The 20,770-nt window shown below is 31.5% G+C and overlaps 2 protein-coding genes across 5 annotated transcripts; one reads left to right on the top strand and one right to left on the bottom strand.

Moving 5' to 3' along the window:
- Positions 1–478: 478 nt before the first annotated feature.
- Positions 479–20,622, bottom strand: LOC109546378 (vasoactive intestinal polypeptide receptor 2). Of its 4 annotated transcripts, none has more exons than XR_002172771.2 (13): positions 20,269–20,472; positions 8,461–8,612; positions 8,299–8,405; positions 4,786–4,953; positions 3,781–3,866; positions 3,549–3,714; positions 3,325–3,490; positions 3,134–3,264; positions 2,060–2,275; positions 1,805–1,947; positions 1,594–1,722; positions 1,406–1,533; positions 479–1,357 (listed from the first exon to the last, which is right to left on the bottom strand). XR_002172771.2 is itself a non-coding variant. In XM_019917327.2 (13 exons), exons 2-13 carry the CDS (start codon positions 8,606–8,608, stop codon positions 1,238–1,240), a joined length of 1,713 nt encoding a protein of 570 aa, XP_019772886.2. In that variant the 5' UTR covers positions 8,609–8,612; positions 20,362–20,622; the 3' UTR covers positions 479–1,237. The 4 variants fall into 4 exon arrangements, 3 of the variants coding, with proteins under 3 accessions (XP_019772886.2, XP_019772885.2, XP_048524868.1); XM_019917327.2 differs by having other exon boundaries at positions 1,594–1,727; positions 20,362–20,622; XM_019917326.2 differs by having other exon boundaries at positions 1,594–1,727; positions 20,269–20,466.
- Positions 6,358–7,531, top strand: LOC109546379 (mRNA turnover protein 4 homolog). Its single transcript, XM_019917329.2, has 4 exons — positions 6,358–6,568; positions 6,654–6,898; positions 6,986–7,205; positions 7,267–7,531. The coding sequence occupies exons 1-4, from the start codon at positions 6,541–6,543 to the stop codon at positions 7,464–7,466; spliced, it is 693 nt and encodes a 230-aa protein (XP_019772888.1). The 5' UTR covers positions 6,358–6,540; the 3' UTR covers positions 7,467–7,531.
- Positions 20,623–20,770: the final 148 nt, after the last annotated feature.

Genomic DNA, 20,770 nt, shown 5'->3' with positions numbered 1-20,770 from the left:
TTCTCGTAGACTCTAAAAATGCAGGGAATTTTTTTCCAGAAAATTGATATTCGATTATTCTCTATTATCAGAAGTCTTTTGTAGAAAGTTTAATTTTGCTAAATTACTTACCAAAATACGCATTCAGGCGTCGCAGAGGTTGTAGGGTGAATTTAAACGAGTTGTGTTTTTCATACAATTTTCATCCGAAAAACATTCGATCTCCATTTGAGCTTTTTAATCGTCTCAAATAAATTATATTATTATATTATGGGACCGATCTTACCTACAGCAACAGCTCTCGGAAAAGTGGTATTAACTGCAAATATTTAAAACCAGCATCTAAAATGATGAGAAAATAAAAACTATTTAATGCAATTGAATAGAAATGCTAAAAAATTATTTATAAGGAAAGTAAATTGCTTTTTGTTTTGTAGTCGTTTATTTAATTTGATTAAAAAATACAATCTAAAGCGTGAAAAAGAAAACACTTCACAGGTACACATAGCTAGTTCATGTTTTACAGATATGTGTTGCATACATCAACTAAAACAAATTATTCGGGTCTGTTTTTTAAAAGTCGGAATTGATTTACATGGTCTTTTGGCTTACAAGCTAAACATATTTTGAATGATACAAATACGTATTTGAACATATAATTTTTACCGTCTTAGTTAAATTTTCGACTTTTCGAAAAAGTATCGACTCATAGGTGTGGAGCAAGTAGTAGTAAAATGTTATACAATCAAACTACTGGTAAAAAATATCACATAGTGATTACCTTGTTTACATTCAGATTAATTTTAGTTTATGATTAGAAGAAATATGTTTAAATAAATATCTAGCTTTTACATATATGGTCACTTTTAATACTAACTTTTACGATCTAATTTAACTTAATATATAGCACAGTTAATTTACTTTCAGTAGCACTCACAATATGATTGTGAATTTCGTGACATATATTTGGTAGCTATTTATTCTGGATGTGTTGGGAAAGTGATCATCTGCGATTTCTTCAGAATTATCTAATCTATACAGGATATTTTGGTTTGGAAATTCGCATTTTCCATTACACTTTAGACAGGACAGTTTAAGATATTGATAAATCTGTACAGAAACCAATTGCGACAGATGTACATTTTTTAATTGTAGTTGCAAATGCGGCTTTAAAAAAACTCATTTTTTTTACCGCTACAGTCCAGCATTATTAGAAAACTCTGTATCTGGAGTAGAAAGTTACGTATTGATAGGTGCTTCAGTTCGTATTCATATCTTGTGGCTTTTTAGAATCTTCTAACATGCAAACTTCTTCCTCGCATGTTGGTAAATTTTGGGAATAGTGATGTGGACGCGTGTCGTTGGCCGATGTATCAAACTAGAAAATTATTTTAGCTCTATTTAACTGTTTACATAGAAAACTTACATTCGTGGTTGCATTCATTGGATATCTTCCGTGGATAAATGTTAAATTTGGTACATAATGGCCAACTGATCCAGTTTTGGGAACTGAATGGCGCACACCATTTGGTATGAACAATTCCTTCGAGTTATCTAAGAAATAATGAGACAGTGAAAATGTATCTAAAAAAATAAAAAATTAACATGTTCTACCTTCATGGAGATTGGAGAGTTTGATTTTGGAGAGTTGATCAAATTTGGTTTTGCTGTTGCGATGACACACGCCGTTGTTGTACAAAGAGCTACAAGACATCGTCGTGCAAACTGATTGTCGTCCGACGGCTGAGCTGCAAAATGATTCTCAAATTTTACTGCAATTTTACACACAGACGAGCTTCAAAGCATTAATTTTTATTAAGCAAACCTTAGATATTTTTCGCGGCTGGGAAAACAATGTTTTGTAACGCAGTTTGTTGCCAGGAATACCAAAACGGTGCTCATGTAGGGCTTGATCTCGGCTTTCACTTCACCATTCAAAAAGCAGTAGAGTATTGCCACAAAAAAACCCTTAAAACCCAAAATAATTATTAGTAGAGAGGACATTTCAACTTGCGCCACCGACTTATGGATGGTGGAAAAATATCAGTTACCTCGGATAAATTGGTCTTTGAGTACTTACTTGAAAACTGCCGAAAAGGGCATCACCAACCATCCAAATGGTTTGCTCATTCAAGAAGTAGAAAATCAGGAAAATGGCATAATTGACGCCGAACAGAGGCACCAGAACCAAGGTGGATTTGGCCCATTTAAGGTACCTTCTGGAATCCTCATTGATTGGAGATTTTAGTTTGTTGTAAAGCACGACGGAAATGATTACGAACAGAACCAGATTCACCTGAAAAGTTATAAAGTTATGCAAGATGGCCCGTAATCAAAAGGACTCTTTCGTTTCTACATCTTAAAATAATAGGATTTATCCAAAGAGCTCTCAGTCAAATATTGATGATTTCCGAGGAAGCATTTTAAAAAGTTTTTGTGTTCATTTATATGTAGGCACTTTAGCGGAAAATTGAATTTTATAAGCTTAACAGCGAATTAACAGTAACCAGTTGCGTTCTCGGGTTTTTAATTGCGGGTCTCATTCCGAAGGTATGTGACTTTTTTGGTGGAATTGCAAGTTCTCGAAAATTGTTGGTCGACGGGTTTTGTAAAAAAGGTGACTTTGTTTTTTTGTTCAAGAGATATTTGATTTTTCCAGTGGAATTACAATTGCTCGAAAACCGTTTATCGGAGGATAGCTTCTGGTGTGGAACTTTTTTATCTAAAATGCCTTTTTGTAGCTCAGAGACTCAGTTTGGTCGAAAAATTTCAATGTTAAAACATTTTCGGACGTTTCCAGTGGCCTAGTTATTAGGCACTCTAGCCGAAAAATTATTACTCACTTTTTTGCACTTTGACCACCTTTATACAGTGGATCGTCTTCAGATTTTTAATCGCGTTTTTTTTATGTGAAAGTACAATTGTTCGAAAACTATTTATCGGAGCGCTTTGCAAAAATGGCCATTACCCATATTGTAGGTATATCTTGTCATAAAACGGTTCAGCCCAATCTAGCCACTTAACAAAGAGTATTTAAAATTGTACGGAAACCACTGATCTTGATTGACCAAATTCTATTATTCTCGATCTAGAATCTGCGCAGATTCTAGATCTGCTAACTGCGCAGTTACTTAAAGAGTCAAAATATCCTTACCAAGACAGATGTAAATGTTGGAATAATAATAATAAGAAACACTTCAAAATTGTCGTTAGTGGTCCAACAAAGAGTGTCGTCAAATAGGATGCGAGCTATTACCCATGGTACAACAACCAACAGGGGCAGTCCTATGGTGGAAAAGAACGAGATACCTTAAAAAGACTTTCATATAAAGTTGAAATACTCACCCCATCCGAAAGTAATATAGTAAATCAAATTCTTATTGGAATCTGTAAATAGAGCACGCAAAATCAAGTTGTTTAAGTATAGCCCTTCCATTAGTATCCATGAGTAGTTTGCTGTTGTAAAGTACTGTACTAGACTAACAATCAGTTTGCATTCAAAGTTGTTTCCCTAAGAAATCGGCAAATAATATGTTAACGATATTTGCAATGCTAGTGAAAACACCTACATCAGCTTGAACGTGAAAAACGTTCGATCCATTTCGTTCAACTATATCCTTGGACAGGCCCAGTCCATCCATGAATAGCGAGTTTTTCATAATATGCATAAATGATCTCAAAATGAATGAAGCGAAGAGATTCATATGTAGAATGTTCCTTGCACAGTGAAGTTTCCTAAAGAAAATTTTACAACATGGGTAATATAAAACGAAAAACGAAAAAATGTAATTTTTTACTAACTTTATTTTAAACATAATCGTGAAAGCGATTAGAAGAGTGATCAGTGATATGGCGTATCCAGTTTCGCTTATTCCCATAATTAAATCCTGGAACCAATTAGTATAGTAAGATTCTCAAATATATACAAGTAATACAAGGGGTTTTATGTTAGATAAAATGTCTACTTTTTTATCTAGCGGGTCCAGGTACAGTAAGAATCTAAATTTTGGTTAACTCAACAAAACACTACATCCATCCAAATCTTATTAATTTTGTTGCGCTTTAATTAATAGAATAAATTAGAAAAAAATGACAGTGAAAAAACAGTAAGCAGTTTTATAAGGGCTCGGAGAATTCTTCCGGAAAGAAGAAAAACGCGTACTTCATTTCTTGCTTAGTTAGTTTTTTGTTTGGTAGTTGTTTTATTTTCAATTAGGCGATTCGGACTTGCTGACTGACTGTAAAGTTTTCAATTTTTTTTCACGCGCATATTGCTATGAAAGGAGAACAAGTAAAATCTTTGAAGAAATAAAATTAAAATGCATTGAAATATAAATACAAAATTAACAATTCAAACCAAATAGTTTTGTTCGCTTAAAACCATTTGTGTCAGAACACCAGCAAGCTGTGAACTTCGTTTATTAACTATTAATATTAATTAAAATTATTCGAAAATGTAATAAAATATTGCTATATGAGTAACTTTTGTTCACCAAGTGACATTTATTTTTCCAAATTTGTAGCAAAAAATGTAGTAAATAGAATGAAAATTCCGACATCACGCAGAAGGAAAACGGTTTCCGAAACTATTGGAAAAAAATGCAGTACAGTTTTTTTTAGAATAGTATCTCCTTAATTCATTGACATATTTCAGACCACCCTATATAATAAAACTACTCAAGAAATCATAATACACTGATAGTTTAGAAACATCGTTTTTACTGTTTAAGAAATGCGACTGTGGAAATATGATAAATTAATTACTTTAAATTATTTTTGAGATTAATAATTCCACAAGGTACTCACCACGGTTTCTTCTGAAATGTCGTAAGTTGGCATTTGTGAAACTAAGTCTTCTTTAACGAAAACTGTAGCAGTTTTGTTGCCACACGTAGAAAAATTCGTAAAAGGCATTCCTTTTGCATTAACCAACCACTGGCCAGTTTCAAGGCAAAATCGTGTAGCATTCTGTATCTAAAATAATACAAAATTAAAAATTACACTCAATCATTTACTCTTGGTTTTTGTCTAGTTGTTAAAGTCAATCTAAGTGCTGGTACTCCACTGCGTAGTGCTTTTAGTACCAAATTTTAATAGAAACTAGCGTTTAAAATGTAGCTCTGCCTTCAAATTTTTGTACAAATTCTCAGAAAAAAAAACTAGTGCAAACATTTTTAAATCCTAATATATTATACGTCGTGAAATAAGTTAAAATAGAATGGTTATCTGTGAAACAGCTTTAAATTGATATAAGAAAGTGTAGTCGGTTTTTCTCAGACTTCGGTGTTACGCCGAAATAAATTAATTCCTATATAAATTTATATCTTTCAAATAAAGTGGAAAGAGAAATTTCTGACCATTTGACAGTATCGAAACTACAAAAAATTGTTCTATTTTTTGGTGCTTTCTGAAAAACCCTTTGTATGATTTTGTTGAAATTTAGGTCAGTTGTTTATTGTAGTAAGATACCAAGTCAGTTCTAATTAGATTGTGGGTTCTGATGGTGTTCTGGATGTTACGAATAATGTAGACAAAAAATTGCTTCTGACTTTCAAAGAAAACATGTATTTTTTTTGGTTTAATTAAAATCGGTTATTTGCGAATTAATCTTTTTCGTCGATTGTCATTAGTTGCCAAGTTCCCAGCTTTATTGACTTCGGACAAATAATGTAAAACCGTTTATTACATATAAATTTTATGTAAAAAGCAATTAAAATAAAATCAAGGGAACTATGCTCGTTGCACAATATCTTTTAATAGGGAATTTTTACATTCTTATAAATAAAAAAAATATAAGAATATAACAGAAAATTGAAAATTGAAAGTTTTTTGAAATCCATACCTTTATTCGAATTTATTTCAGAATGCGCCTTAAAAATGAGGGTCCTTGAGTAACATCCTGTATAAGCTTAATAAATGTGGAGTAATAATGGAGCAACCCTCGTAATTTTTACGCACTACATTACGCTACGCAGTTCTGTCTCTTACATCATGTAGAGAGAGAGAGAGGTCATTGATGTTTCAGTGGCTGCGTTGCCAGATGTGAATTCTTTTACCGTTATTTGACCAATTTTTCTCTTAACTATAAAAATTATTCTCACAACATTTATAAATGCTAAAATTTATCCATTGCATTCCATTTTGATTAATTCCACTTGCTTTATATATGTGGCAAGAACACTTTTAATTTCCATTTACATACTCTGGAAGCACCGTATGTTGTTAATTGTAGACAAATCATAAATATTTTCATCTTGAACATGAAAAATGCAGATAATTCCCACAAAATAAAAACACTTTTTGATCCATTTGTTGAATCTCAACTACTTTTATATAACTGTTGTAAATTTCTACTGAAATACTGGCAACAATGTATTAACAGTTCGCCAATGTCATGTATTCTGATTGGTCTGTTCACAGATTACAGATAACCTCTGTGATCTGTGGGTATGTTTCTGTAGCGGTGTCTCTGGCGGTGTTTAGGTTAGAAAATTGAAATTCGAGCATTTGTTGAAATAGAAACAATTTTAGTGATATTTATATGTGAATTGATCAAGCAAGATGCCTAAATCCAAAAGGGACAAAAAGAGTAAGTATGGTTTTGAAGTAAAAAATTCGCACAGTACAAAAAAGGTTTTGTTTGAAATAACCTCTAAATCAACCACATTTTTCAGTTTCTTTAACCAAAACTAGCAAAAAAGGACTAGCATTGAAACAGAAAATTGTCGACGATGTTCGAAATTGTGTGGAAAAGTACCAGAACATCTATGTATTCACGTTTAGGAATATGAGGAATGAGAAGATGAAGGAGGTTCGAGAGCAGTGGAAACCAAGCAGGTTTTTCTTCGGCAAAAATAAAGTTATTGCCATAGGATTGGGCCGATCTGAGGCTGAAGAGGTCGAAGACGGTCTACATGAAGTGAGTATACCTGAAGTTCTTCAAAAACTAATTTGAATAAGCTCCTTTAGTATTGGTTCATTATGTTTAAATTTCGTATTGTTGCAGCTCTCAAAATCCCTCAAAGGCCAGTGCGGGCTCTTGTTTACAGATTGTAGTAAAAAAGAGGTTACTGAATGGTTTGATGACTTTTCGGTAGAAGACTTTGCTAGATCAGGCTGTAAAGCCACAGAAACAATTCTTTTATCCGAGGGTCCTTTATCGCAATTCTCACATGCCATGGAGCCCTATTTGAGGCAATTGGGAATGCCCACCAAATTAGAACGAGGTAATTTCACAGTATTTGATGTGTAATTTGTGGAATCTGAAACATTTTTTTTACATTTTAGGGGTAGTTACGTTAATAAAGGACTTTGAGGTGTGCAAAGAAGGGTCTATACTCACCCCTGAGCAGGCCAAAATATTGGAGCTGTTAGAAAACAAATTGGCCACGTTCAAATTGATCTTGAAAGGCAGGTGGACCAAAGGGGAAGGTTTTGAGCAGATATCTTCCAAAGATGAGGAGGAAGACGAGGAAATGAATGAATGAATGAATGTGTGATTATTGTTTATATTTGTAACTATTCATATATTCAATAAAGCTATGTTGTCGAATTTCTTGGGTAACTTATTATTTATCACATTTTATTGCGTATTTTTGAATAAATTTGTTTTGTTGCTGAAAGAGCAAATGAATATCAATTCGCCTGTTAAGTAACATGCAGTCATTGGTTATTTTGCACTAAAAACTTGATTGTTCATGCTATTACTTATTGGAAATGTTTGGACCAGCAGTGGATTATTTAGGAAAATAATATAAATTGCATACGATCTTCATATATTTATTCGAATTGTAAAAATATCCTCCAAATCAGTCAATGCCTTCATTCGCCACAATTTTTGAGTGCCCAATTGTTTTAAATCAATTTTCCTGCGCTTGAACAAGCTTATCAATTAGGTCTCGGACTTTAAAAAAATCTGATATTCGAATATTCGTTTAGTGGTTTATTCGAAAAGTAAAATTATTCGAATACTCGAATATCAAACGAATATTCGAGTATTTCTATTCGTATTCGTTAGATATTCGAGTGTTCGTTTTCCGTACACTGTTTTCCAAGAAGAAAAATCGTTATCTCGTATTATTTTTGGCTTTTCGCTTTTCAAATATTCGAATACTCGAATTATTCGAGTTGGATTCCGAGCCCTATTATCAATGTCTGCGCCATATCAGCATTGAAAATAATCTTGCCTCTTAAGCATTTAGTGAAGTGTCGGTTAAATATGCGTAAGCTTCAATATGACAGCAATAATGTTCACGATTGCAAAAAAACTGCTACATTTAATAGATTGTATAGGCAAAAAATAATATATGATACACCTACTTTACTGAATCCAAAGACATATGATGGACACGATGTGGACGCTGTTGTATTTGGGAGCTGAGGAGGCCAACAGATGATTGTGTCAAAATATGGAGGGCACATAATTTCTGCAACAAGTTTTAAATGATGCGGAATAATTGAGACTTCAATAAATTTACTTACTTTTCGTTAGTGGCTCGATATAAGGATTATTTTGTGTATCCAGTCTCAATTCATGGCTGTATTTCGAAATACACTCTATCCGTGTTTCATTTGCGGCCTTTTCCAGTCGGTGTTGCACTGTTTTAATGTGCTGATTATTAGATTTCATTTTTCTGTAACAATAGTAATTCGAAATAAGTATTGATCGGTTGTCATCAAAATATTATATAAAATGAAACAGGATTTGATTGCTTCACAATGATGGACATATATTTTAAAGGAGTGCTTCGAACCCAATTTTACGATCGAGGGTTTCTCCGCGAAAATAATGAATTTTCTAAATTTCCACCGCCAAAAAAATTGTTGGACGGTTTCAAGTTTTATTAGTTTTGCAAGAAAATCCCTAATCGAAAACAACAAAAAAAGTATAATAAATGTTATAATATCGATCTTAAAATATGATTTTCATATTTTACAAATCTGCTGCTAAAACCGTTTGAACCTTGAACTAAATGGTAGCTACGAAAAAGTTCTTTTACCAAGAATACCCTTTTATACCGATTTTGGAAACAATAAGAAACGTTTAAGCAAATATTAATTTTACTAAAACGCATGGGAACATTTTAGAATAAAACAGCGCGCTTCGCAAACTTACCGGTCCTTTCTTTTATTTGAAGCTCATTTTGCAGCCTCTAAAATACAACAGTAAATTGTCCAGTTTCAGTTATATTTTATTGTCAGCTCAAAAGCGTGTTTCTGTGCAGCGTTATAATTTCTCGAAAATTGCAAATATTTCAGAAACGGTGGGTTTTATTTACATCAAATTTTCCAATAATATACAGACATCGTGCTTCATCTGTTATGGTTGAAAGTATATCTAGGACTTTGCCAAAGAAACGTATTTTTTTATAAGAACGTATTTTTGTCCTTCTTGGTTATTATTGAAATTATAAGCAATTAATGGCGCTTTGATTGCTTTGAGTTCCGAAGGTTTCAAGGAGTTCAACTTCAGAGGAGCATATTTAAACCCAAATTGCGCGCTAAAAATATGAAAATGAAATATCCTTTCCCAGCTACTCTACGAAAAAATTGCATCCTTGCACATTTTGCGTGCCTATATTAGTCACAAGATTCTCTTTAGGACACTATAAATCCTCAAAATAACGTATTTCTTCTAATGTTGCAATTTTTGTCCACTTTTTTACGATTGCTGGTATGGAAAATTATTTAATTACCTTTTAACTAATGCCTTCCAGTTCACTAACGATTGGGACGTAATTTAAATGAGAAGATGACTTACGTAATATACTTGAGAAACAACTACTTATCCTAAAAGTCAGAAGTAGGCATTTATTATATTCGAACATTTTTTTGAAGTTGTTTCGATAAAATACTCGGCTATAATATTACAAGTGGACAAAATTTGATAGTAAGCATTGTGCCATTGATTGTATTTCGATCTTATCAACATGATTGATATTGATTGTTTATATGAATAGATTTAAGATAAAGCGTGTTAAAATCATAATAATAATAATAATAATACCTATCAATTATCGTAGGAAATAATCATTGTTTACAATAACGTGTTGTTGGCATAGGTAATACATTTAGACATACATTTTCTAATTTTTATTCTTTTGTACCTACTTGCAATATACAGGGTGTCGAAGCAAAAACCAAATTACAACAATTTCCAGCCTTTACATTACGAATTAAGAAAAGTAAATTTTAATTTCCAGGAAGAAACATTTTAAAAAATAATGTAACCCTGATAGATCATCTCTTGGCCAAGGTGGGACCAACCCTCAAAATTTTAAATGGGATAATGAGTCTTAATTAAAGATAAATTTATCTTGTTTGAAAGGCTCTTTGCCGTAATTTAGTGTCCAAAATTGTTGTTCGTTTCCCTTTACCCACAGTGTATGTGTATTTTTATAATACTTTCTAATAACTTTCACTGTGCTGTTTTATTCTACTGGTATAATTTATACTAGAATATTAAATATTTAGTTCTGGAATACGTACTTTCAAATCTTAGACAAAATTGAAGTATTCTAAATAAAAAATAACAGACATTTGTTAAACGTGAAAAGTTTCAATAAAGAACGATTTGAAACCTAATTTACTTTTGATATTCCCTGAATTTTAAAGGTATTTGAAATATTGGTTTAAGTAACAATACTGCACCATTAGGAAGCTAAAGTCAGTTTAAGTGTCGACTTTGTGGTTAAACCATAGTGTTCTTGTTGTATTTTTAAATTATTTGGCTGTTTCTATTGATGGCTTAAAAGCGTGTTTATAATTTTAGTCTCATATAAATTGTAATTTATCTTTCCTCATTATAATAATTCTAACGCCCGATTCTAACTACAACGTTATGAAGCAAACTAAGCGATATCTCAGTGAATAAATTATTATTGACCGAAAATACTGATAAAGAGATGAAGAAATTATATGTTAGGAGTAAAAAAATTAGAAGAACATGGAATTATTAGGAAAAAATCCGATGTCACTTGCATTCAACAATACAACGGGATATCGCGGATATAAATCAGTATAACCTACATAAAAAAACAGAAAAATTATCGTCTGATATATAATATGCGTTGATCCTTTTGATGATTTTGAATGTGAGTTATTAATGGAAACAGTATAGCGTTAGGTGTTTCCTTTGCTCTAGCTATGAACGATTTGTAGATTTATTTCTGCAATGTATGTATCTTTTAATCCACATTTTCTTATTAGCAGCACGAGCTTATCTTTTTGGTGGAATTACAATTGTTGTTTTCATGAGGTTATTTGCTTTTTGCTGAGCCGCTTTAAAGTAATTGTTTTGTTAACATTACATAATGTTGTTTTTGTATTGTCAATCGCCCTGTTATTAAATCTGCTTTGGTAGTTTTACTTGCAATTTTCTGATCTATTTAGACCAGATTTTCAATAATGAGCCATCTTGAAAATTACCGTATAAGTTGGCTTATAAATGAACCTTTCTTATATCAATTCAATTGTGCATAATTTTCCTGTTTTAATATTTTTTTTTGGACTGTCTCGGTAGAAAATAATCCAATTACTTTTACAAAAAGAGTTAAAGCAATTTCGCCAAAACGTACCTTATATGCACTAGAAGCTGATCTTAGGAATACGAAACCGCCCCGCTCTTATATTACCGAACATTAACTGACGACCGTTTTATTTTTTGCAGCACCACCTAATCAACTTTCCATTAAACGATTATGGATATTAATTTTTTTATAGGTGTGTGTTCTGTCTATATCGAATTTCGCCATATCTAATATAGAAAACGATACATTTGCGAATAGACAAACAAATTAAGGAAATTGATGTCCATGTTAATTCAGTGTAATTGTGCAGATTACGTCATTATTTTTTCCCTACCGTATGTAGTGTTCGCTTAATATTAATTAAATGGAGTATTTGTGGATTCGGATGAAATCCTATAAAGTATCAATGCAACTTTATATGGAATATCCATGGACGCGTTAAACGAAATCTATAATACTTTTTCACGGAATTGATCGAATCAACAACCAATTCTGAAATAACCTTTCAAATCGTGTTACCTCTAATTCTAAAATTTATTTCCTCGTCAATAACCCAGTAAATCTCCCGTATAGAAAATGTTTTCTAAAGTACGTGCGTCCTTCAAAGCGCACAGTAAATAGCAGCGGCAAATCTTATTCCAACTTTGAGCATTGAATGCTGAGTAGTTTGAAGCTTTATTTTCTATACCACCATAACATATAATTTATAGCGAGAACTGCAAGCTTTGATTGATTTAGTACTGAATTGAATGAAGACCAAAATGGCTTTAAGCTGTGCTAGATTTGGAAATCCCTTTTTCAAGCTGATGCACTCGGTTTTATTTCAATTCATCTTTGAAAGGGTTCCTATTCTAACATTTTTATTGAGTACCTGAAACCGGGTAGATTTTTAAAATTTTGGAGTTTAAACTGATTAAAATCAGTGCCTTGATTGGACCCTATTTAGGTATAACAAGTGCCTTTTCGCCGCATGCTAATTGATTCATGGGGATTTGGGAACGAATTCAAGCGTGGTCGCAAAGGTCGAATTGCGGAATGTTTGGAAATTTAATAGAGCAAAATAGCCTTCGAAACGAGGAAACCAACAAAAACTCAATACCAGTTAGCACTTAAATTGAATCCGGTTGAATTACATTGGGAAATAACATTCTTGTTCGGATTGTATGAAATTTAGTTTGCCTTTTACTATTGCAAATATTTTTAGAGACACTCTCGATCACTAGGTACGTAAAAATGCAAACTTCCGCGGTTTTAATTGATTAGTATATTTTAACACGGTTAGATTTTTATTTTGTTAGAAATAATCGGGTATGCTCTTAGCATTTTTAAACGGTTTTATTTAGTTTTTAAGTTTTAGAAGAATAGACCAATATTATTATTGTTAATAACTCGAAGGGCTCGTAGGGCAGGTAATAGTCGCTAAAGACACACGGTTACTATTTTCTTAAATAATGTTTTCAAAAGTGTTTCAGATAATTTTGAAAACGCTTAGTTAACCACCTGAAACGAAGAGAGGATAAATGGGTATCTAAAGACTGCAGTCACAAAACAAATGGTCATTTAGAGCTAGCAAATTGATCATCAATCTATCATAGATCATCAATCCCTGTGTCGGGAACGTAGGAATTGGAATCGATCTGAAAGTTTTTGCACCATGTTTTACCACCAAACGCCACTTATTAAATTCTTTAATCTGTCTGCAATTGGAAAACGTTTTTAATTCAATTCTAGGAGTTATTATTTAGAGTAGTTTCCGTTCATATTCAAACATTTTTAATTTAAAAAATTGTCTTTTTTGGTGGTATATTGTACGTTTTTACTGATATTTTTTTTTATCAATTAAGCATACCACATTCAGCCTTACTGAGTAAGGTAAAGGACAGAAAATTCAAGGAAAAAATCGATGTTCGTCCAATACGGTATTGAAGTCGTTCTTGGAATTCAGAGTAATATTCAAAAACTATTGCTTCTTAGAGAAAATAAAAAAAAAGCACACTGATAAAATAACAAAAGTAAAAAAGAAAAATTAGTTCAGCAGAAGCAATACTGAAGGTGATAAAAACCAAAACACAGCGGAAAATTATATTCTTTTCATTGCTGGGTTTCAGTCAAAGTGTGAAATAAAAATTTTTATATCGTTTATTTCATAACGTTTCGGCGAGACAACAGCGCCATCATCAGATTTAAAATTTATACAAACTACAAACAACAATTTACAATTAAAATATGTTGTACGAAAACTATAATTTATAAAGCGTTAAAATATTCATTAGTTCTTGAGGAAAAAAAGTCCTTCCTTTTGGGAAAGGAGAACATTTGAACAACTTACCTCATAATTGGTAAACATTACGTTCTTTTAGGTCTTTGCTGCCTTGAAACCTTAAATTTGTTTGAATTATTTTCTACACTAAACTACTTTTAGTTACTACTAGTTAAGTTACTAAACAAATTTAAGGTTTCAAGATAGCAAAGACCTAAAAGAATGTAATATTTACCAATTATGAGGTAAGTTTTTCAAATGTTTTTCTCAAAAGGAAAGATTTTTTCCCTCAAGAACTAATGAATGTTTTAACGCTTTATAAATTATAGTTTTTGTACAACATATTTTAATTGTAAATTGGTCTTTGTAGTTTGTATGAATTTTAAATATGCTGATGGTGCTGTTATTGTAATGGAAACGTTATGAAATAAACGATATGCTAATTTTTATTTCTCACTTTGACTAAAACCCAGGAAGGAAAAGAATATAATAGCAATTACACGCAGTCAGGAAAATAAATAGCGGAAAATATCGGTTTTTGCACGAAAATCTATATTATTCAAACTAGAGGAGCAGTTGATGCAATTAATTCGAAATGTGATATAGACTAAATATTCAGCTAAAAATTGCCTTGAAAGTGGTCCCATATTTAATCAAAGTACAAACATCTAAAAAAATCGAATTTTCGAATTGAAATTCAGCTACTAAAAACACAGTAAAAACATGTCTTAAACAGAAGAAAATAATTTATATAAAGAGAAATATAAATGCGAAACATATTCAAAGCATCTTTGTAATAACTGGGGGGTTAAAGGAACATGACAACAACAGGCAAATTAGAGCCGCAGCATTAAAGGATTTAAAATCAATTATGTCCAACATTTTTATCATTAACCGAATAAATAATGAGAAGCAAAATTGGATCTGCAAACCAATCTAACTAGCAGCTAGTCGGGAGCAAATTTTCATTCATTCACTAGTGTCTCGAAGTTAAGAACTCTTGAATGATTATTTTTGATGTTTGCTAAGCTTCAATTTATTTCCCCATTTCTTTTAAAATTACTCATGATTTACTAGCTTGTATTAAATACATTTTTGTCAATTCCCTAGCATTCTGCTTCCAAATACGCAAACCACCTAGTTCCTCCAAAGTAATCACGTCTGTTCGAGCAAATTTAAACTTTTAATAAATGTTTTCCTGTTCTTCAATCAATCAACTTTGTGATGCAATAAATAAAGACAATGCATTTTGGACACTTGTGCTTGAACACAAGTCTAGTTTAAGTTTCGTAACTTTGTCAATTAAAAGTTTCGGTCGTAATACCACAATGCCATTTCGCTTTTCCCGCATGCTGTTTACTGCCAAGAATATTATGTCCGCATTTTCCGGCTGCTCGAAGCATAGCAGCCAACAAGTTGCTTATTAAACAAATTCTGATAAAATCCCTTCATGGGATTTGCTTGTACAATTTAGGCAGCCACTTTCGTTATTTTAGTTCTACTCAGTTTAATAGAGTTAAGCACTTACAGTTAATTTTATTTATACTATAATAGTTTGTTGTCTTTTTGTGGACATTTAGTGAATAAAAATTCAGCTTGAATATAAAATTAATTTCAACTTTTGCGCTAGATTTGGTAGCAGTCGAGTAAATTGACTTTGAATTAAAGATGCAGCTTTCCTTTTAGTTTCAAGTAAAATCGTATCAATAACCAACTACTACTACTGCTTATATTTCTGATAAATAAATAAAATAGTGTCAGAATGGGCATTTACGAAGTAAATATATGTATAGAGTGTCACTCCTCTGGAAGTAAATACGAACTGATAGGCATGTTCGCATTCCTATATTCTTTTAAAGGACATTTTCACTGTGAACATATTATTGACTGAGAATTTGAATTTATAGTATAATGAAACTTCAGATAAGCTCAGTGTAAATCGACAACCCATAAATGTATTTTGATGTTTTTCCCGATTTTGTTAACTTTCTACGCGTAATTCTTACAACTTATAGAAAATTAGTTTAGGGTTTCTGTGAATTGCTCTAATAACTGTGCATAATTTTATTAATACTATTTTAGTTTACTAATTTTCAGTGTAAAACATCATTATCAAAATAATTGTAATGTTAGCAGTATGCTTTAATTTGGCCAACGGCAGGTTCGAATCAAACAGCTAGCTAATGCTAAAAGCTATGTAATATTCAAAACAGCAGCTAGAAATTTTATTTATGTTGTTACATGAATATCATTTAGGCAACATTTTGAAGGTGCGTTTGATACATCGAGCAAATAATTCTCTGTAAATTAGCTTGATGAGGGTCTGAAACTGAAACCGTGAATTTCGACTTAAAGCTCATCGACGGAAGTTCTCGCTTATTGTGCTGGAATTAATTATTCCAGTAATACAGCAACATTAATTTCTAGTTAGACTTGAATGATAATACACTTCATAAGTATGTTAAGTAAAGTAGAATAACAGAAACATTAAATATATCAGAGTTGAAATATTCAGTGAGTTTTAAGTAAGTTTACATGTAACGTAATAACGTTTCTCTAGTAAGACTGTTTTTAACTGTATTTTTAACATTTTTATAATACAATAACCATCTTCATTGAAATATAATATAATAAGAGCAATAATAATAGTTATTTCAACAAACCATCTTTATTGCTTCCACAGAATTAGGCTTGCTTTCAATGTAGTCTTTCTGCCCATGCTATTTATAGTACAGCTATGCTTAATTACTTAATTGTAATTGTACCTTACATCTTTTGCAATTGGTCCATTAGAGAGGTCGACGGGAGAAAAAATCGGGATTGTCTTATTTTGTTGTGAGGAATAGGGGTTTTATACTTGTCCAGTTGTTTTCTCATTTTTTTCTGTAACTGTATCATTCTTTCGTATAATCTGGACTCTGGTCCTATTTGTTCATTCGTATAGTAATTGGGTTAAAGGACTGTGCATGGGTTTTAAAGAATTTTGTTTTTAATTTTGGTACCATGGATCTAATATTGATTAAGATGCTTATAACGTTTATAAATATTCTCCTGACCAAATAAAGTCAGTGATTTCTAGACAATATAAAAGAAAGCAGCAAATTGAGATACTAAATAAGCTGTCTAAAATTGTTTGTAACCTTAAAGCGACTATTCAACAAATTACGAACACTATACTTTAAAAGCATTTTTACAGAAATAAAATCATATTATTTCTAAGTAAATGTAGAGAACATTTTTTAGGAGGAAATGCGAAACATCAATATTCAATAATACAGATACAGATATATTTTTAGATAATCTGGCACTAATCCATGCATTCAGACATAATCTATTTATCTTTAATTCAAGTACTAGAATCTGATAAAAAATCTCCGAAAGGTGTACTGGTTCACAATATTTATTTTATTTAAAACTTGAATGTGCACACTGTACGCATAATTATGCAATTACAACTGACATAAAATTGGAAGAAAATTAGGTTTTAGTTTATTTAACAAAGTGATTATTGATAAATCAGTTTAATAAATTACATTTTCTTGAAATTTTCGATATAATTTGTAATATTTTGAATAGTGTATTGCCAGTAACTAACGCGTGAGGCAAAATACCAATTTTTTATATTCGTTTATTTCCTTTAAAACAGTAATTCTGATCAGCGGATTAAAAAAATAGTTTGTGAATGAATAATATTTTTAGGACTTTGTTATATACATTAGCCATGTTATTAATAGCTTCATACATGAAGCACATTTTTATACTGCAGTTATGTAAATTTTGAGTCCCAAACTCCCACTAACTGGCAATTCTTTAAAATATTTTTCCCGATTACTGTTCAGATTATTATCAACAAACTTGATTATTTTTGTGACTTTTTGGAAATGGAGATAAGAGGAGTAACTTTTAAGCTGATGTGAGTTTTCGAATAATGGTTCGCCTCGAAAACACAATTATACGATATTTCTATATTCTTATGAAAACATATAACAACAAACTCTCAACATTTTTTTTGGCCATTTTCCAAGTACAAGTCTAAGGTTTTTACTAGTTTCAATGACCAAGTGGATTTTAATAGTCCCATTAGTGAGTTTTTTTTACAAATCAAATGAGGGCATTTAACTCACTTTATTCACTCATCAATAATTGCATAATTCATAAATGGAAATTGCTAAATTTTATGATTTATTACAATAGACGCTTTTAAAACAATTCGAACAAAATTTGGAACTTTTTGTGGTTTGTTATGGATTTCAAGTGTTTATTGCGGTCATTCAGACATTTAATTTAGATCTAATCAGTCAAGCTAGTACGTTGCGGACTAGTTGAACTTTGTGCAATTCCATTAAAAACAAACGCTTGAACTCTGTTTAAGTGACATTATCATAGCTCAACATGAGCTTTGAAATGATCAAAGATAAAACGAGTTTGTATATTTTTACTTTAATTAACTATTCCCTAATCGCATGTTAATACTCGTGCTATACTCACGCAGTGCACATCCAAACGTTACATTAACTTCGGTTTGAAATGTATTCTCTGAAGTGCACTTTCCAAATTAAACCCTAAACTACTTTTTTCTGGGAAACACACCCGGTGTTCATATTGCGATTCTGGTTTAGAAGCAAATTATGTTTGCCAAGTGAAAGGGTTTGTTTACAGTAACACTTTTTGGAACTTTACGTTTAGTAACCATTTTCCATACCATTTCAGTATTTAACCATTTTCAACGTTAACTAGTAAGACAAACGCTCAATAACTAATTTACCATCAGAATATATTTTTTAGAATTTCGGCTTACTGCATAGCAGCGAAGGCAAAGAATAACTTCTAAAAGTAAAATAAAAATCGTAAAATCATTAATGAACAATACATAATTCCCAGTGACATGACTTAACGAATCTTTTTATGATAAAAGTATAGCAATTTTGGTTTTGTTCTAGGTTTTCGGAATCTTGTCAGATTTTAAATTAATTAATTTTCATGGGATTCATTTCATTGGGTAATAAATTACTAAAGTTTCGAACGATTCACTAGCAGCACACCTCTTTCTTAAAGGAAATTAATCTTAGACTGTATTGTTAAATTCCATTTAAAATTCGTTAATGGTCATTACGTAAACTCTGATTCCATTTCAGCTTAGGAACAGTGAGTAGATTTAATTTTCCTTTAAAGGAGTAAACGCTTATATTTCTATTTTTGTTTCTGGCTCGGTAGACAATTTCGTCGGAAATACAGTGCATATTTGAAATTTTCGGAAGGACATAGGGAATGTTCTTGTTTTCCCTTAATATACATATTTTTTGGTGTCTCTTCTTTAACCCCTTGTGTATTCGATTATATATGCACTGCCAATTCGGTCTGGCACAGGAAAGTTTCAGGCATAATAAAGATTTTTCGAGCTATTTCATTTTTTTCTGGCAATTTTTATTTCAAACTGACCAAAGATCTTACTGCGTTCGATTTGCTTCACATGAGTGTATTGATTTTTCTTGATTAAGTTTAATATTGAATTTGCTAGATAACAGCGGTGAATTACCCAGAAAGCTTTTTTAATTTAGAATATACATCCTGTGCACGTGATCTGCTTTATGATAAAAAAATTCAAGTGGAGACAATAATTCTTAGAACATTTCATTTCATAAATCGCTTAGGTGTTGTTTTCTTTGAAAAGCATTGAAACGCTTGTAAACAACTAAGTATAGATAAGTGTTGTTAGACGACAAACTTGTGTTGGAAAGGATTCACATCCATGCTTTTAATGTATAAAAATCGCAAATGAAGAATAAAGTCGTAAACAAATATATGTTTCTGACTTTGCTCTTTGCTCTGGTTCACTTGCAGTTTGTTATTATTCTAACGATTTTCTTCTCAACTTTGACTATTTGAATGCTAATGATATCAAAACATTTATGTTTGATGTTATCATTAGAACTGAAATTAATAATTAAACCAGATTAGTTTCTTTCGTTTTGTATATAATATATTAGAATTTCGGTTAAAATAAATTATAATATATAATAATTAGTTTCTAATGAATTTCATTTGCATTTAGAGTCTTGACTTCTCAAACATATTCCATGAAGGTTTTTGATAGAAACATATGTAATAAGTTTTATATAATGCTGCATTTTAAATTTGTCTAGTTGAATCTAGAATGTCGGGAAATAAGGACTGGCCAGCGTGTAATAATATTTTCTAAGGCTTTTCTAAAGAACCTTATTTCAATGGGTCATAGAATTTAAACTGTTTTGAGTGGGTTAAATCAATAGAAAATCAGCTTAAAAGCATTGAAGAAATTTGAAAGTTCAGGAGAGACTTGGCGGCATCAAAGACAGCATTCGCCAACATTTTTCTTCATAAAATAATTTGCTCATATTTATAAGATAACGAATAAATTTATCTAAGTTTTTCGAAAAATTTTCTGGTTCTAATTTTCAGTCCAACGTTTAAAAATTGGACAGTCTATTCCTGTCTGTGTTTTGACTTATTCAATGAACTTACCCGTATAGTAAACAACGCAACAATTTTTACTAATTACCTACACTAAGCACATAAATCTCGATACAGTTTTGCAAATTCATACGTTCCACTTACATTTAGCGCCCACGATACTCCGGAAGAAATATGATTACGAGTTATTTATAAACGATTTATCCAGTTTTGAAAAAAATTAAATTGTTGTTAAATCGTACATTTATCTTTGCACTGATATTCACTTAAGATTGATTCCACTTGGGAGATTATCAGCTACTTTTCACATGGACGTACATTAATTTGTTCTCTGAATTTACATGTTGATAAGGTTCAGGTAAAACTTCTGTCAATTGGAACGTTCTCAATAGTTACCAATTAACTCAGTTAACCGCTCGATCGGAGCTGTGCTTTTGCAAAAAATATTTTCGGTGATTATTTGAAAATTAACTACGCTACTGTGGATAAATTTGATAACAGAATGACCCGAGGAATAATTTGTTTTCATTATTAGTTAGCCCGGTACCTTTCG

This window comes from Dendroctonus ponderosae, unplaced genomic scaffold, assembly GCF_020466585.1.
Source record: "Dendroctonus ponderosae isolate FM_Combo_2020 unplaced genomic scaffold, Dpon_F_20191213v2 Dpon_F_20191213_8, whole genome shotgun sequence".
NCBI classification, from domain to species: domain Eukaryota; kingdom Metazoa; phylum Arthropoda; class Insecta; order Coleoptera; family Curculionidae; genus Dendroctonus; species Dendroctonus ponderosae.
The sequence above is the reverse complement of the archived record's forward strand: the minus strand, read 5'-3'. Positions and strand labels throughout refer to the sequence as shown.

What these genes read in the sequence shown, in the direction of transcription:
- LOC109546378 (XM_019917327.2), bottom strand. Translation starts at nt 8,608, where the DNA reads ATGAAATCTAATAATCAGCACATTAAAACAGTGCAACACCGACTGGAA. An exon ending in CAACATTTACATCTGTCTTG is followed by an intron (nt 2,276 to 3,133) that starts GTAAGGATATTT and finishes ATAACTTTTCAG; the next exon opens with GTGAATCTGGTTCTGTTCGT. An exon ending in CCCTTTTCGGCAGTTTTCAA is followed by an intron (nt 1,948 to 2,059) that starts GTAAGTACTCAA and finishes TTGGGTTTTAAG; the next exon opens with GGTTTTTTTGTGGCAATACT.
- LOC109546379 (XM_019917329.2), top strand. Translation starts at nt 6,541, where the DNA reads ATGCCTAAATCCAAAAGGGACAAAAAGA. An exon ending in ATCCAAAAGGGACAAAAAGA is followed by an intron (nt 6,569 to 6,653) that starts GTAAGTATGGTT and finishes CACATTTTTCAG; the next exon opens with TTTCTTTAACCAAAACTAGC. An exon ending in TCGAAGACGGTCTACATGAA is followed by an intron (nt 6,899 to 6,985) that starts GTGAGTATACCT and finishes GTATTGTTGCAG; the next exon opens with CTCTCAAAATCCCTCAAAGG.